The sequence below is a fragment of the Lepisosteus oculatus genome, chromosome 11 (assembly GCF_040954835.1).
Source record: "Lepisosteus oculatus isolate fLepOcu1 chromosome 11, fLepOcu1.hap2, whole genome shotgun sequence".
Classification (NCBI taxonomy): domain Eukaryota; kingdom Metazoa; phylum Chordata; class Actinopteri; order Semionotiformes; family Lepisosteidae; genus Lepisosteus; species Lepisosteus oculatus.
In genome coordinates this window covers 28468315-28486170 of record NC_090706.1, presented here as the reverse complement: position 1 = coordinate 28486170, position 17856 = coordinate 28468315, and the positions used below count along the sequence as shown (strand labels likewise).

The following is a 17856-nucleotide window of genomic DNA, read 5'->3' as shown; positions in this document are numbered from 1 at the left end:
AATTAGATAATTACATCCTCCGCTGGAATGAAGAATGGAAGGCTCCATGGCCACTCCATGTGACAGAGCCGGTGCGTGGGAAACTGGGAATCATTCCTTTTCCAGGCAGCATCACAGAGACTCGCCTAAGAAGGGCAGGAGGGAGAGCAGAGGAAGGGAGAGGAACTACATGCTTAGTGCTGGGGGATTGGATTCGGACTACGAGCTCACCAATATTTCTAAAACTGACAAAAAATAAAACATATCAAGCCTTTTTTTTTTCTAATCAATGCAGCTACAGCAAATATCCCATACAAATCCATCCAAGGCACTTTCCTTGGGCACAGAAAATAAAAGTAGGAAACTCTTTCTCCAAACTGCAAACTCAAGTGCAGGGCTCAAAACGTGGTGAATAACCATCCCCTTTGCACAATGAAGGCTGTCATTTCCAAAGCTCTCCTTTAAAACGAGTGACGCCAATCTATGCAAATTGCCATGGGCACTCCTACAACATACAATATTATTAAGGAACACTTAAAGTTCAAGATATGATCAGTTGTTATTCTGGCTTGTTTAAATTCATACACTTTTTCAAATGATGATAAAAAATCTTAATGTGACATATCTGAAGACATCACTGTGTATTGGGTCACACAATGGCTGTTTGGCATCATGCCTGTGGCAACTGCCAAAATTTACAGTAAACCTGATGAGCAACTGAATGTATTTATGGAAATATATTGGTGCAGCTACTGTGTGTGAATTATGTATTCTTCAGAAGATTTTATTCTTCATAAGCTTTTTTGCTCATACATATTGTTAGGCAGTAAAGCAATGTAATAAATTATAGTACTGGACTTTATTTAGCCTATCCTATTGTATGTTTTTTATTAAACACTATGAAGAGAAAGACAAAGATGTAATTTAATTCAGACTGTTGTTACATGGTTTGTTAAAGGCAACCCCAATTAAACCTCAAGCTGAAAAAAGTCCTCACTAAAAATGCAACTTGTCTTCACTGAAAAATGCCATTTGCTCTCAATAACAAAATATTTTAAGGCAGGGGTCTACAACACTCGATAGCCTGGGATAGACCCAGTCCAGTTATTCTTATAGTTCATCCTGAATCACCTGTTATTTGAACATTAGAAGCACTTGTTTAAGTAATTGATCAATTACGCAGGTAATGGTTTAATGAAGATAACACTTAGCTATGAAAATAGAAGGATATTCTTAGTTTTTATTAATGTCTTTTATAAACTTTAGAAGACATTGATGTCTTATTGTCTTCTAAAAGCTAATTAATTATAGAATTTCTGAACAGGATACAGTTCCTCAGACCTCAGAACAAACTGTAAACACCTGATGGCAAACACATATCTGTCACATGGGTTGTCACGTACTGGAACCATTCTGCTTCAGGTCTTTGATACCTGTCAAACTATAGGACTGAATTCACGAGCATGGAAATCAAAAAGTTTATGAGCTTGTTGGACATAAATATTGGACTGGAATAATACTAGTATTTGGAAGAAATCCTTATAAATTACACACCTAAAACCAGCCAGTCAAGAACTCCATTGCTTGATGGCAGGTGACTCTAATCTATGCCTAAACAAAACCCAGATACTGCAGTTACAAAGTTCAGTCATATGTGCAGAATGCAGGTAAACCCAGCAATCTGCAACCACAAGCACAAGGCAGGACTAGGATAGCAGCTTGGGGCTTTAAAGCCTCCTGTGCTGGGCAACCTCTGCCTGACATGCTTTGGGCCAGCAGAGACATGCAGCACAAGAAGGGAAATGGAGGACAAACCAATCCCCAGCGCTGCGACTCACTGTTGTGCGTTTCTAAAGTCTGAGAAAATGACAGAAGCCCCAGTCTTCTTGGACTGTATGTGTCAGCCATGTGGGTATACCAGCAGCACAGAACACTGGTGTGATACCAGCAAGACGGCACTGCTCACACACAAGTCAAGATGGCCAAAACACAAACAGAGGTTCGTTTTCAGCCCCTGGCCTTTTCCTTTACACCAGCTACCGGCTTGAGCTGCAGGGCTGTGAAAGCAGTGCTGTGAAGGCAGTGCATTCAGACCGTGGCTGCCACAGTTGGCAGGAAGCAGGTTCGGGTTTGTCAGGGACTCCTGGCCGATGGAAATGTCTGTCAAGTTGGGGTCCCCGTGAGTCTGTGTGGTTTGTGTGCGACACAGAGAGAGGGAGACGGGATAAATGACAGAATAAGAGTGAAGGACAGAGACAGAATGAGAATGGAAGAGAGCGAAATGTTAAGAGAGCAAAGGAGTGAAAGGCAGATTGATTGAGACACCATGAGAGGCGTGGAGCCAGAAGTGACACAAGAGTGAGACTGACAGGGTGAAAGACATGGAGGCGTGGAGATGGAGAAAGAAACGCTCTTTTGCTTTGGAAGTTTTTGCCCTGAACTTGTTACACAGTTAATGGGGAGAGCACACAGAAAAGAACTCAACGGGAGTTTTGGCGTTGGCGTGAGTGTCCAGCACTGCTTCTCCTCTGAAGGAATGCCCTGCACACAGATCTCCACACAGGAAGTGCTATTGGCTCTGCTTCTTGGAAAGGTACCTGTAAGCCAACAAAGCAAAAAAAAACAAAACACATAAGCAATGATCCCAGTAGGGAAATCGCTTCTTGACTTTTAATGTAAGTCACAGAAAGCACATCATTTTATTGCACAGAATCTTAGAGTAACAAACAGTTCCGGACACAATTACTGTTGTGCTATTGTCATGCTTCAATTTGCGTGCTTTAGGACCTTAACTAACAATTGCTAGACCGATTGAGTGTTAAATTTAGCAAATGTATAGGTGACAAACACAATTTAACAGATAAATAATGGTAATTCTTGTAGGATATTAAATTAATGAGCAACCTGCCTTCAGACATACTGTACAGCAGGGCAGAAACAGGTCATGTGCACATCTCAGGATTTCCAACTTTACATTCTGTTTTCAAAGACGTCCTGACTCGAAAAACATTCTGGTGAAGACCCGGGAGCTCCCTGGGTTACAGTATAGTATGGGAAGGAATTCACACATTTTTTTGTGATGTACAGATTTGAGTAATGCAGGATTATTTTGTGGCAATTCCACAAGCCAATGTCACCATACGGCTCTGATTTGAATGCAGTTCTGATTTGATGCAAGTAAAGCGATATTCTTAAAAAAGTCTGAAATTTGACCTGTCAACTCCTAATAATTCCTCAGGTTATACCCTAGGGCAACACCACCCTTTTCTTCAGTTCTGCTTCAAAAAAAGCTTTTCTCATTTTCACACTTTGTAGATCTCGGAAATTGAGTAACATTCCAAAAATGAAATTTTACCCAGAATTAGATCACTAATTCCTAATTAACCTTTGTATGTAAATCTCAACTTTATGCTGTCTATGTGCCACCTCATTTTTTGCTAAAAAAATCACTTGGTGACTCACTAAGCCTCTGTTAACCAGGAAAAGCGCACTGTACAATTCTATAAGCTTTAAAATGCAATGACTGAACGTCTAGATGAGTGTACATTTTGGTGACTGTATAATCCTCATTTCAAATGTTATAAGCTTTTGAAATAAGTCAGTGTATTTTTTTTTCAGGCTGTGAAAAAGCAAGGAATCCATCTCAGACACCAACATTCTTATGTCAGCAGCTATTAGGATGTAGACTGCTCACAATTCAGATATTTCCATTAAAAACTGCTTTAACAAACGTAATCTCACTGAATGCCTGCAGATATTAGAGGAGTTGGCACCCTGCCTCACCCCCAGCAAGGCCACTGATGTACTGTACCTGTGTAGATTTTACTCAAATAAATCAACCCACCTTTCCCAGTGCTTGTGATTAAGATCTGAAAAATCTTCCAGCTTAGCGATTTCCTTGAGGTACTGGGAGAGTTTGAAAAGTTCTCTGTCTTTATCCCGATTTAAATGTGCTTTCATGAATGGTCTAACCTGTGGTAAAAGGAAATAAAAGTTGTGTGTACAAGAAGCACAAACAGAATGAATTCTGCATGTTGCATTTCTAAAATAGCTGAAAGCAAAAAGTCACCAAGGATTAAGAGATGCATGCAGTTAATATGTAGAACATGTAGAACTGTGCATAAAACTGACTTAACAGACTAGCAGGCACTGTGGCTGATGTGAATTTGTCAGAGCTAGTTTGACTTCTCCTAAGGTTTGGAATTGCCAATTATTTTAAGGCTCGGCTCCCTGGCAGCAACATCTCCCTGGCCCCTTCTGACAAGGAAATTTACAACTCCAGACGCCCAGCGGCAACCCCCTTGATGACCAGACAAGCTGTGAGCGTCTGACAGATGAGCCAGGGGTCTCTCGCCGACATGGCTGAGGGTCTGCACGTCTAGGGCAGGTCACAGGAGGAGGAGGCGCTGTCTGCCTAGAGCAGCCCAACCCTACCCTGATGATCAGCTCGCTGTCTTGCCTCCACCTGGGTGATCACGGTTATAACCGGCTAGCGAGACGAGCCACGTTTCAGGACAGAGCTCAGCCTGTGTGCAAACCACCGAGGTGAATATTTCCTCTGAATCTCAGGCTGCTGTGCTCTTTTGAGTCCTCTAACTATAAACGTGGGACCTGCAAATTAAATGTATTCCTTCTCAATGACAGTGCTACAGCATTACAACCACACTATCATATACCCAGGAAGCACAAGGACAAGTTCCAGGACCTATTGCATTGTTTTTTCTTTGCACACAAACTGTAACTGCTACCCTAACAACATAATTGCGCTTCACAGAAACTACCCAGACAGATAAAAGGGTTTTTTTCATGAGAGCCTCACAAAGACAGTGCAGTCCTTGTGTGAAATGATTAAGAGGGTAGTTAACATAATGACTCTGCCGCTATCAGCTTGAATCCTTTTAATAAGGTGCAATTACCTTCAGCCCGTTCTGGGGATTCATCAGAAAGTTCCTGCCGATGTCATCAAACATAATAGTGTTTTTCTTATTGTAGAACTCGGAATACTTCCCCCAGATCACACCCAGAGGTTTCACCTGGGAACAAGTGCAGTAATAACTTTCATGAACACTTTTATTATTAACCATCATTTGGCAGATTTCTATTCCAAGGCAATATGCAGTATTATAGGATAACGATAGTACATACTGTAATCACAGTTAATATTTGGGCAAAAGCCTTTAACTTGCAATTACAGCTAGTAAAGGTGGCAAGGACAGCTCATGGGGTGATTCTCTGAAACAGGAGCTTCTTTGTGAAGCAGAAATGAAAATATGACAGGAAGGGAAAGAAAAGGTGACCTCTTCCTGGGAATAAACTAAAGAAACAATATAAAAACCAAAAAGATTAAATAATGTGGAGCACAGAAACCTATTGCAACAACCTTAAAGATTGGAAGCAGTTCATATAGCTTTAGAAATGAATTACACAACTTGAAAAACATGAGGATTTCTTTTTAACAAAACTTCTTTATGACCATAAGTTCTCTTAATGCATTTTCAGTGTCACAGTAGGCAGACTAGTCTAACTGTTTTTTCAAGAGCTTATTTCTTTTAGTCATTTTTTTGGGTGGCTAGGAGAAGTCCAGGCCAACAGTGACAGGCAAGCAGGCCACAGCAGAAACACGAAGTGAAAAACTGTGCTAGTGGGGTGCACCGTAATGCAGTAAAGCCGACTTGGGGTGCGCTCACCTCCACCACGCCTCTCTTCGGGATGTGCACAGTGATCATGGCCGCGCTGTCCAGCATGAAGGTTATCTTGTAGTTGGGGTTGTTGGTCACCCCCAGCACCTGCAACACAAAGGGCACAGTCTAGCCAAAGTGTCCTTACTAGAGCTTTCTGTGTGCTGGATTTTATCCCAGCTGGGCCCTTAATGACCAGTGCTGACTAGTAATAATAATAATGAATAATTCCTGACATTTACATAGTGCTTTCTGGACACTCTGCTCAAAGCGCTTTACAGGTAATGGGGACTCCCCTCCACCACCACTAATGTGCAGCCCCACCTGGATGACATGACGGCAGCCATAGTGACTGGTGCCTGGGACTGGCCTACTTATGGTTTTAGACATTTTATCTAGGCTGAGGCCTTAGTTTCAAAAAGAAAAAAAAAGCATTTTATTTCTAACAACAATTTCAGCCTACAGAACTTCAGGCAGCCTCTCATCAACTTACTAACGAAACATGAACTCAATTTTTTCTGACTACAATGGTCTCAATGTGTGACCAGTTTACCATACAGACAGGTGGGAAGGATAGTGGATCAGAGACCGCCTCTGTTTTTTCTCCTGCGGCTGTCCATTTGGGGATTTTTCAGATAATTGAGGGCAGTCCTAAAATGTATTAAATTATTACAGGAATGATACCGATCCTGTTCAACTTGTAAAAATCTGAAAGCAGAGGACACGGAAACAGCAGTAATGGATCACGTACGTAGAACATGGTACATTTTCAGAAAGCTTCTGATAAAGAGCCTCGTGAAAGAGGAACTCTCAGATTGTAGGCATTCACAGTAATGCATGCTTCTGGGTTTAGAATTAGTTAATGGATCACAGAACAGAAAGGATGCTCAGGTTGATGTAATTGGTGGAGTACCCCAGGGATCTCAATTTGGACTACGCAATATTTAAGGCTGTGTAAAAACACCTAGAAAATGACATTAAATGCACACAAGTGCAGAGTGTAACATAAAGGCTGCAAAAACTAATTATAAGTGTAAGATGTGAAACAGAGTATGAAAAGCTGTTGAGAAAAGTATTTAAATAGATCCATCATTTTCTAAAACAATATGGGAAAGCAATAGAACACACAAAATATTAGGTTCTATAGTCAAAAGTGTATAATTTAAGTCAAGATGTTGTGTTAAAATTGTACAGTGCACTAGAAAGACCTCATTCTGAATACTGTGCATATTTTTGTTCTCTGCATTACTAAAATATATTACTGCTCTGGATATAGTCTTAAAAGAATGCACTTTTCATGCAGGATTGAAGAATTGAATATTTACAGAAAGACTATATGGAGACAAGCATATACTTATATACTATACTATAAAGAACTTAAATTTTTCTTGTATTCTTAAGTAACCTTCAGATCTCATGACATCCAAAAGACACATACATTCTAATGCTGTTGGAGAAAATAATGTCTAATTTTTTTAACTACGCTTCCCTAGGGATTTTAAGTGCAGTCAAGATTTTAGTCTGGTAAATCCAATTTTTCGACCAGCAAACAACATCGCCCTCTGCAGGAAAAATTGCAGAGGTTCTAATGCTTCAATCAAATACAGTAATTGAGGCAGTAAAATAATAATAATAATAATAATAATAATTGCTTACACTTATATAGCGCTTTTCTGGACACTCCACTCAAAGCACTTTACAGGTAATGGGGACTCCCCTCCACCACCATTAATGTGCAGCCCCACCTGGATGATGTGATGGCAGCCATAGTGCGCCTGAACACTCACCACACATCAGCTATCAGTGGGGAGGAGAGCAGAGTAATGTAGCCAATTCATAGATGGGGATTATTAGGAGGCCATGATTGGTAAGGGCCAATAGGAAATTTTGGCCAAGGTAACACCATTACTCTTTTCGAGAAACGCCCTGGGATTTTTAATGACCACAGAGAGTCAGGAGGTTTTATGTCTCATCTGAAGGACAGCGCCTGTTTACATTATAGTGTCCCCGTCACTATACTGGGGCATTAGGACCCAAATTGACCGCAGGGTGAGCGCCCCCTGCTGGCCCCATTAACACCTCTTCCAGCAGCAGCCTTAGTTTTTCCCAGGAGGTCTCCCATCCAGGTACTGACCAGGCTCACACCCACTTAGCTTCAGTGGGTTGCCAGTTGTGAGTTGCAGGGTGATATGGCTGCTGGCATAACTGTATACTGTACCTTGATTGTACACTTTAGGTTGTTTTTACACATGGCTTACAAATTTCCAAAATGAAAAAACTAATTACAAAAAAGGTGTAGGATTTTACAAATCACATTACTGTTCCGATAACCAATAAGCTTTAAAGCAAACAAAAACACTAAAATGTAAACTTGACACTACTAAAATGTGCAAGACATTATTTGGAGCAATAATAATAATCAAACCTACCTTCATCTTAGCTTCAATCCACTTCATGCTAGTAGCAGCTATACAGACATGTTCAGAAGAAATATTTTTCTGTTAATTTACATTGTACAGACCCTTTAAAAATTCATAATTCAAAATTCATAAGAAGTACTTTTATCATTTCATTCACAAATAATTTCTCTGCATTATCAGGCAAACAGCAAGTATAATAACTAGCCAGTAGATTTGGCTTTTCAAATCAGTCAAAATGAATCCTCAATATCCCCCTTTTGGGAAAGACAAAAATTTGTTTTTCTATTACAAGTGACTGAATATTTATTTTACCAGCTCTAATCTACTGCACCATTATTTTCACTTATTATGGCAACTGGAACACAATACCTACACCCCTTTTCACCTGAACATTGTAAGCATACCTCTAGTATATATTTTCATGGGATTCAGCACACTGTTCATTGAAACACTAAGGCTTCTAAGCATGCTGCCGACACAAATCCAAAGACATCGCAGGCTTGGAAATGTGGCACGTAGATGATGCAGCTCGGTTGTAACTTTCTTGACTTACACCAGATGACAATGTCGTAATCTTCGTACGCAGAGGTGAGAAACTCGTGCAGAAACGGCCTCATCAGCTCCTGCCCGGAATCTGCACACTGTGCGCAGGACTTGTGATCTAGAGGTTATTTGAAAAAAGTGGGGAAAAGAAAATCAGAGACTCTGGAGGAAAGCAAGTTCTCAGCACATGAGGCCATGTAAGAACCATTTCCTCTCAAAAGCATGAATCTTTTTATCTTAAATATCTTTATATTTGTGGTGGGGAATCCAAACAGCTCTTGGGAAAATTGGGCTCACCAAGGAATTCTGATTAATTAATTTTAGTTATAATTTATAATTGATATAATTTTAGTTATAAGTGCTTTTTAATTAAAAAAAACTCAAGCCATCTTACAATAGCACAGGGAGTAAAGAAGGAAACAAAAAAGCCCAATAACCCTCACTTGACATTCTAGTGGGTTTTGGGAGTGAGCTCCACAGGCAGGGTGCTGTGTGTGAAGACTTGATCTCCTGTGTGTGCAGCCTGGGTCTTTAACAGAGTAAGAGGGTCTGAATCAGTAGATCTCAGATTCGCATCTTAATGTTTTCTCATGCAAAAAGCCCTTCAGAAAACCTGAAGAACTCACTCTACATTTCACAGGGAGATGGAGTAATATACAAAGGCTGAGAGTCAGATGCTAGTTTTGATCGATGAAACAGCCATAATGATTTCTTGCATCTACTGTACATGGTGCTTTTCCTCCCAAAGTATCCCAATGTGCTGGAGGTTATCTAGTTCATCCACCACTGCAGTGCTACTCCACCTGAGAGAAGCCATTGTGAACCAGTAACCCCACTACACACAGATCAGGGGAGGAGAGAGAAACTGTACAAGACCAGAGTGGGGTTCAGTCCTCCTGCAGCCCCACGACACACAGATCAGGGGAGGAGAGAGAAACTGTACAAGACCAGAGTGGGGTTCAGTCCTCCTGCAGCCCCCACGACACACAGATCAGGGGAGGAGAGAGAAACTGAACAACACCAGAGTGGGGTTCAGTTCTTTTCAGTTCAGCATTATCTTTGCCATAATGAGATGTGTTACTGTTTTAAGGATGCTTGCAGGGTTGCAATTTCTGGTTAATTCTGGAGCCAGGAGAGTGCCAGGAGAGTGTTGAAGCCCTTGTGGCTACACATGACACATTTTCAGTTGCACTCCCCTGCTTTGATCATCGACGAGGAGTGGGGACTTTGAGAACTGCCTCTCTCTGTTCTGTGTGATCCTCTGAGTATCTGTGGGAAAAAAACTCTGATTTCCTATATTGTGGAAGCCTCAGGCTACAAATGATCTCTCCTATTTTGATGACGCATTCACTTGTGGGCACCTGTGTTTCAGAGAGGGAGATTCAGTCCTGGGCAAGATCCATTTTCATTATGATGCAGGTATTTTTGTTTGTTGTGTATTTAGATTACAGGGGTGGATTTTCTACAGTAATTAAGAGTCTGGAACCCACTAATTGTGCATATGTGTCAGAGTCTAACTGTTGTGTAGTTGTGCTATTTTTAATATTTGTCTGAGATCAGAGGCCTGATTATTACTCCATCATCAGAGCTGCTTCAGAGAACATTTTCTAACACTTTATGTATAGAAAGGAGCTTACCGAAAAGAGTGTAATCCACATCTAGAACAAGCAGTCTCTTTCCTTCTCTTGGAGGGTTAAGAATTTCTACTTTGTAGTCTTTAACTCGCCGGGCTATTTTTGCCAAGTTTTCTTCTCTACAAAAAACACAAAAGACAATACATTAAAGCACAAACCCAGAATACAAAACACATAATTAAGACACAAGATGCAACAGGGGCATGTTATGGGCCTCATTCGCTAAGAAGGCATTACATTTCCATTATCATGGCATGGGGCAACTCAGAACATATAGGTATGAGAGCATTACGTCCCCCGAAAATAGGACTAAATTGACTGCAAATAGGATTGATCTCACTTCATCACTCGAGAATTCTGCAGACTGGGAGCCAGACAGATCTAACAGCTGTCAGCACCAACACCAACCTGTTCTCCACTTCTATAACCTCCTCTTCAAAGTCAAAGTCGTTAATGACGTCGTCGTTTTCCGGCGGCGGACCCAGGACATCTTCCTTCACCATACAGAACAGGAAGCAGAGCACAGGAGTCAGCAGGCGTTGCTTACAGTAGAATGGTACCACAAGGTTTTTGCGGCCAGGATACTGGATTCTGAGTGGCTACTATACCATAGTTTTTCAAACAGCAAGCCCAGAAACCCCAACCTGAAGGCCAGAAGAGCCCGCTCATGATGGAGCTGAAGGTTTACGACTGGTAGCCAGTAAGATGTTCAGAGTGTTTCTCCGTTAAAAGGAACTTCCTGTGTTAGACAGTCAGGGAAAATGTTTTGGGACCTATTCTGCAAAATTGCAAGTGTCAAGCCACGCAGGAAGAGCTACCAAGGGTCAACAACAGAGCAGTACACAAGCAAAATGACAATGCACCTCTGCATTAATTTCACGGCTGTTCAGAAAGAGATTTTAATCAACAGAGGTGCAAAGTGAAACACTAAAACGTGACTCACCAGGCTCTCTTCCCGGCTCCCCATCATCATGATTTTGGTGTTCGGCTTGAGCTTCAGCGTGCCCAACTTGATGTCATCTTCTGCGGCCTTCCCTGCACGCGAGGCGAGAGGGCGAACCAACAAGAGCGCCTTCAAAAACCTCATTTCAGACATGGCCTTTCAATTAACAGACTGGCTCGCAGGCCACAGAATAGAAAAACAATCCAGAATTCTTCCGGAGAGGTCAGCAGGTACACTACCACACGATCAGCGAAACAGACACAAGAAATCATTCACATATTGTCTGCAACCCAAAACTCTGCTTTTAACTCGTCAATGTGTATTATTACTGCTTTAAACAGAAACCAAAAGACAGTCGTTTTAATTGCAATTACAAATGCATTCATTTCATTTTTGAGTACCGCGGTATCACAGTAGATCATTGATTATTCAGTGACCAACGATCCAGATACCAACGTTTTCTGGCAGTCCTAGGCTGATTTCGCAAAAGTATATCATGTAGTATTTACAAAAAAAAATTGTTCTCATTCAACAGGTGCTGTACTAAGTGTAATGTACTTTGCATTCACCAAGCTGAAGTAATATGTATAATGGTTTAACAGTGCAGTACTATACTTTAAACGTGTGTAGTGTATTTATTATTAAGTTCTACCTGATTTTAATTGATAACTATTTTAAATAGTAAACAAAATCAAAACATATACAACAATACCCCCAAAACACAAGTTTAAATATAATCAGTTAAAATATTGAATCTAAAAGAATATGCAAAAAAGCTACTTAATAATTGAGGTGTTCATCTGCTGTTTATGAAAATCCTCCTAAACATGGATTTTTTTTATATATACTGTACTTTAGGTCCTAGTGATCAAAAAATGTTTATTTTAAAATTGTACAACTCAGTACACCTCCATGTCTACATACCTACTCATCCAGATACTTGTATATGTGTATACACACAAATACTGTATACATTTCTATATGGATATAAGGAAGATTTTTCGTGCAGTGGGTTTGCTATTCTAAATTACTAACTTCATAGCCCAAAAAGTTCTCAACAATAATTCAGGAACTGAAAAATGAGCTGGAAGGTCCTTCAGCAGCTCGAATATTTTTTAAGCCCTATCAAAGCACAGTACTGCATTTACCCACTCATGCGTGGGCTTCTCTGCCTGTCCTACTGTAGCTGATACTTGTTGGCTGTCCATTATGGGTTTGTATTGGCTTACCTTTCACTTTGAGCCCCAGCAGTTTCTGTCTCTCCGGCAGAACACCTGTGAGCGATTTGATGGACTGTTTCAGGTCAAACACTGTATCTTCTTCACACAGGGTGGTGATGGAGTACTCCTGCCCGCCCCATTTTATGATGACAGACACAGACATCCTGGAACAAAGGGCTTGGTCTCTGGGAAAATACAATGGGACAAAGTGATCGTTCTGGGAACGAATCAGAACTCCGGGGACCGTTTTAGTATTTGCACTCAGCTTGAACACACATGGCATAATGTACACACAATACAAAAAGTCTAAATGTATGAGTGTAATAGAAAGGCTTTTAATCTGAAACAACAGAATTTTAGTTTAAAGGGCATTTTGTCTTGGAATAATAAGATTTGTATTATTCTGAGAACAGAATAACATAAGACTGGCTACAACTGAGAGTAGGCCATTGATGGTTAGTAACTACTTGATTAAAGAAGCTGATTCATTTGGTTCAGCTATATGGCTGGGCCGCTTGTTCCACACACCCACTACACTTTGTGTAAAGATGTGACTCCTGTTCTCAGTTTTTAATGCACTTCGCTACAGTTTCAATTTGTGCCTTCTGATCCTGGAGAAATCCGGTGGGCTGCCTTTGTCAATGACCTTTGATGATTTTAAATATTTAGAGAGCTCAAAAGTCTTCTGTGCTCGACCTAAAAAACATCTGTACTGTCAACCAGTTTAAGATGTTCCTTTGAGCTCAGAAATGTATCTGATCGCTCTTCTCTGGATTCATCCCGGAGCAGAAATATCTTCATAAAACGGAGAACCGGTGGTGCTTTCTTACACAAATGCAGGCAGGAGTCTGTAACAGGCTGCCAGCAATGCTGCTGAAGCTGATACACTGGCTTCCTTGAAGAAACAATATTAAAAATATTAGACGCTCTGATGAGTAAGCTAGTGAAAAAAGCCCATAAGGTAGCTGGGCTGAATACTCTCTCCTTATCGTCTGTAACCATTCTTTGTCAAAAACTATGGCTATGATAAGACTATATTCTGTGAACTCTCTACAACGGCATGCCCGATGAACTAATCTATCTTGCACACAACTCACTTTGAAACTGAAAAGCGGGCCAGCTCCTGCAAATCGAGGTCTATCAACGCACTTCGAATGAACAAAGCAAGGAACCTGTGCACTTCTGTGGTAATACCCTAAGCCCTTGTCCTGGCCCCAACTCAGTCAGTCTGACAGACGATCTGTTTCTAAAGATATAGATGTATGGGTACATCTATGGCTAAAGAATTTAGCACACGATCTATTCAGTTTAGAAAACTCTGCTCCTTGAGGACTTCAGTCTGGCAGGCCTTGAAGGTCACCAAAATAATTCCTAAAGTCTTGCAACAGTTTCTCTCTGTTTACTCAGTAGATTTAATAAATTCGTAAGTTAGACATCAGTTTGGATCACGCTTGCTTGTACTTTTGGCTAACGAGCGCACTGCTTGTTTAAATGATGGATATTATGGTTATTCGTTATCTTAAGAAGCAAACAACTAATTAGATTGCAATCTCCAGACCTATACGTTATCTGTAATGTACAGGTCTAATCGCATTTACAACACAACTCGCTTTTGATTGTTCTACTTTAATGCAAACCACAACATCTCAGTCTCAGTGCACAATTACAACCGTTTTGGTGTACAGTGAACGCAAATTATAAAATAATGTTAGCATTTTCCTGGTACATATGTTTGTTTAGTTTAAATTAAATAAACTTTACAGTGGCAGTCATTACAGTCCACATTCTTTTTCTCCTATGTGAACCGTTATCGGTTCGATTCGGTGTGAAGTTCAGTTTCAACGCAGGTACAGCTCACAAACATTAGCCTTACTGAGGATGAAGCCGGCGGAAACCGGGATGTTTGAATACAGAGATCATTGTTATGGTTCATTTCAATCAGTCATACACTGAACACAAGGGCCTCGTTCGCTGTACATTAAAAACGCAATTCAAACCTGTACACATCCATACCTATCAATTGCAAAAAATCAGCGATTTTCACCAAGCCACCTCCCGGTTATCTGGTGATGGGTGACAATTATGCGACTCGTAATTTATGGATTATTTCAGTTTTATTCCCCTCAGCGTTAATTACTCAGCAGTTTCTTCCGGTCTCCCAGTGATGCTCCAGTGTGTGTTACCAAGCGCCCTTCGCCTTCAACTTCCTGTGCACGTACCGATGAACGTCGCTAGAGGGAGCAGCTGTCGGAGAACCCGGAGGCTACAGCTGCAACTAATATAAGCATTTAATAATATTCCTCCCTGCCAGTTGTGCTGTAGACCAGTTTAATAACCTTAAAATCAAATATAGAGTATCGTAAAATAAAGCTCCTGAGGTCATACAAACCTCAGGTTTAAATCAACAATTTTCAGGGCTTGCTGCATTGTTAAAAAGATGTGTATTGCAACATTATTTCATTTTCATTTTTGAGCGATGTCTTTGTCCTATTTTCCCATAACGTTGCTAGGCCTAGCTTTGCCCAGAACGCTAAATTTACAAGAGTCAGATACTTGCGTTTTCAAATTGCGTTTTATGTCAATATGTGTGCTTTTCAATAATCAAAACTGAACATGGAAGTATAAATCGCTTAGGAGAAATGTGAATTATCAACGACTTCTGCACTGAGCCCTTAAGCCCACTGTATCAAGGCTGCACAGGCGTCGATTTGAATGTGAAACCCGTTTTGCAGACTTATTCCCCTCTCCTCTGTTGCCGTTCAGCACAGCTGCTCTTTGTGATGCAGAATCTCAAGAGGCAGGACCTGACGGCGCTGGGAGCCAGGGTCTTCATTTCTGTTGACCTTCGCTGTGTGCCGGCCCGTTTTGGTTTTGCTGCCCTGAGCACCCCTCCAACCAGACAGCAGAGGGCGACGGGGAATGGTAATGAATAATATTCGATATTCCAGTGGACTGTTGCGTGTGGGGTTCTGAGAGAGAAGCAATAGAACACCAGGGACTAAAAGGGAACTACTGTAAGTTAAGAACGAAAGAGGGAAATGGCCCCAGAATAATGACACCAATTAACAATGAGCCAGGTGTCAGGTTATTTTTTAATAACGTTCTCATTATTCGTTCACATGAACAATGCTTCCCTTTTGAAAGGACACAAAAGATCTCAAGGAAAGGTCCACTTTCGCATCTCGAACTCTACAAGAAAAGGCTGCTGCTTCTTTTACTGTGCAGGCCTATGGACGTGCCCCCTAGCACAGCCGCCATGATTAATTATTCCCGTTCCTCACCTGAGAGTGGTCGCTTTGCAGCCCACAGACGCCCTCTGAAATAACTAAGCGGAGAGACGGCGAGGCCTCGTTGATGCAGCACCCCGATCTTATCGCAATCCTATCGCTCCACAATCACCTGGGCCTGACTGAAGACCAGGCCCTGCAGAGGTTGCTGGCAGGTTTGAGATTTTAATTTGGTACAAAAAAAAAAAGCCATTTTCCTGAACAACACCCATTAAGTCACACACAGAGTGCATTCCCTCTGTGCAGCTTTTTTAGGAAGATTTAATAGTCGGAGTACTATTCCGGTCACTTTCTATTATTATCACGAATGGGGGATTAGAAGTGATCACTGCATGTGCCTTAGAACCTGTTCAAGGACTTTTCCACACCTGCCACAATGGCTGTTTTCGACAAGGTCTGCAGATATTCCTGAGATGCCACGCAAAACGGACAGCTCTCTTCTCGGCAAACAGTAAATGTAGACAAACACAGATCAGGTCAGGTTCTACAGCCCATCGATGTCCCCTTCTCGGAAGGGTTGTGAGTTCAAGCTGTTGCAAAGCTTTATTGTCAGTGAAGCACAGCTCCAGTCCCAGAGGGCCTCACTGTCTCCTGGTGTTCATTTCAGCTCTGCTCTTAATGGCCCCATTGAGCTCTTCAAGTAGTTAACTTGGAGCAATTCAACTGTTATCCAAGGTTTTCTGCTGCTGAGTTAAAGGGGCCATTATTGTATGAGCCGCTGCATTTGCACAAACAAATCTAGATTATATTATACAATGTGTGTTCCTAGATATCAGTCATTGTGAGCTAATATAACCCTGGCAATAACCCAATAGACATTGGGAACTTGACAGGATCCACCCTGGGCAAAAGCCTGTCTGTTGCAGGACACACACATGCCCGCATACAGGTGTTTAATTTACAGATGCCAGTTAACCCAGATGGCATGTATTTGGATTGTGGGAGGAAAGCTGAGAACATGCAAACTCCACACAGAAGGTGGCCCACACCAGAATCAAACCCTAGGCCCGAGAGCAATAAGGCAGCAGCTCTGTCACACCCCCATGCTTCCTAATACTTCAATCTTTTGCACAGGTCAAGGGGAGCCCAGTCACTGTGCAGACAGCTACTGCTGGATCTCCTTCAGCCTGTCTTCAGACTGCCTTTACAGTCAACACAGACAGTAGTAAAGATGACATGGCAATGATGATGGTATTATTGTGATGATGATGCATTAACTATGATAAGCTGTTGTTGTTATAATCATAACAACAAATTAACTTAACTGTGAGTCAGCAACCTGTGGAAGGACACAAAATGTTAGCCAGGAAGACTAAAACAAAACGATCTGGGTTCAGGATCACAGAGTATAGATCTACACTGCACACTGCTTCATGAGTGCATTCATCATTATGTATATGCATTTATTATGCATTCAGCATTATTATTCAGTACGGTTCATTTATGATTTCTGTATCTTAATTGGGAATCTCCATCTAACTGAACTGAACTGGTTTCATCTCTCTGTTCTCCTCCCCACTGATAGCTGGTGTGGGGTGAGTGTTCTGGCGCACTATGGCTGCCGTCGCATCATCCTGGTGGGGCTGCACACTGGTGGTGGTGGAGGGGAGTCCCCATTACCTGTAAAGCACTTTGAGTGGAGTATCCAGCAGAGCACTATGTAAGTGTAATAATAAAAATAATAATAATAATAATAATAATAATAATAAAAATAAAAATAAAAATAAATAATAATAAATCCTTAACTACCGCTTCCTTATTATAACAGTTCTTAGAACATAATGTTTTAATTTCTGTTCCGTGTCAAGCGGCTTTATTCCGTAGTTACCTGCACGCAAGTCACGCAGGGCTCGTTTCAAATCACGATCCCCCGCTCGGCGGAACCGAGCTACAGTATAAGCGGTTCTTCCTTGTCCAATCTGCGCCTTCAAATATGAAAGCTACTCAGATTTGTATTATGATCATTTTTTTGCATGGTATTTAGCACGCAGATCGTTTGCGCCCAGACAGCCAGAAAGCCCCGCACAATACTGCTGTAAGAAGAGATCCCCGGTGATGCATTGACGAGGCGCTCTGGTGACTGATGCCCCTTGACGAGGCGTGTGAGGCGAGTGTGATTTGCACTAGTTACTACAGCGAGGGCTGAGCGCTG

General features: G+C 41.4%; 1 protein-coding gene across 2 annotated transcripts; it reads right to left on the bottom strand.

The window, feature by feature from the left end:
* Window positions 1–1504: 1504 nt before the first annotated feature.
* ublcp1 (ubiquitin-like domain containing CTD phosphatase 1) lies at window positions 1505–14619 on the bottom strand. Of its 2 annotated transcripts, XM_069195988.1 has the most exons (12): window positions 14431–14619; window positions 13248–13312; window positions 12427–12602; window positions 11198–11289; window positions 10663–10748; window positions 10258–10373; window positions 8631–8738; window positions 8087–8124; window positions 5667–5765; window positions 4896–5012; window positions 3824–3951; window positions 1505–2576 (listed from the first exon to the last, which is right to left on the bottom strand). In XM_069195988.1, exons 3-12 carry the CDS (start codon window positions 12578–12580, stop codon window positions 2549–2551), a joined length of 966 nt encoding a protein of 321 aa, XP_069052089.1. In that variant the 5' UTR covers window positions 12581–12602; window positions 13248–13312; window positions 14431–14619; the 3' UTR covers window positions 1505–2548. The 2 variants fall into 2 exon arrangements, with proteins under 2 accessions (XP_069052089.1, XP_069052088.1); XM_069195987.1 differs by lacking the exon at window positions 13248–13312 and having other exon boundaries at window positions 14431–14618.
* Between the last annotated feature and the right edge of the window lie 3237 nt (window positions 14620–17856).

What these genes read in the sequence shown, in the direction of transcription:
- ublcp1 (XM_069195988.1), bottom strand. Translation starts at nt 12,580, where the DNA reads ATGTCTGTGTCTGTCATCATAAAATGGGGCGGGCAGGAGTACTCCATC. An exon ending in GCTGGGGCTCAAAGTGAAAG is followed by an intron (nt 11,290 to 12,426) that starts GTAAGCCAATAC and finishes CCTCGCGTGCAG; the next exon opens with GGAAGGCCGCAGAAGATGAC. An exon ending in GGATTGAAGCTAAGATGAAG is followed by an intron (nt 5,766 to 8,086) that starts GTAGGTTTGATT and finishes TTTGTGTTGCAG; the next exon opens with GTGCTGGGGGTGACCAACAA.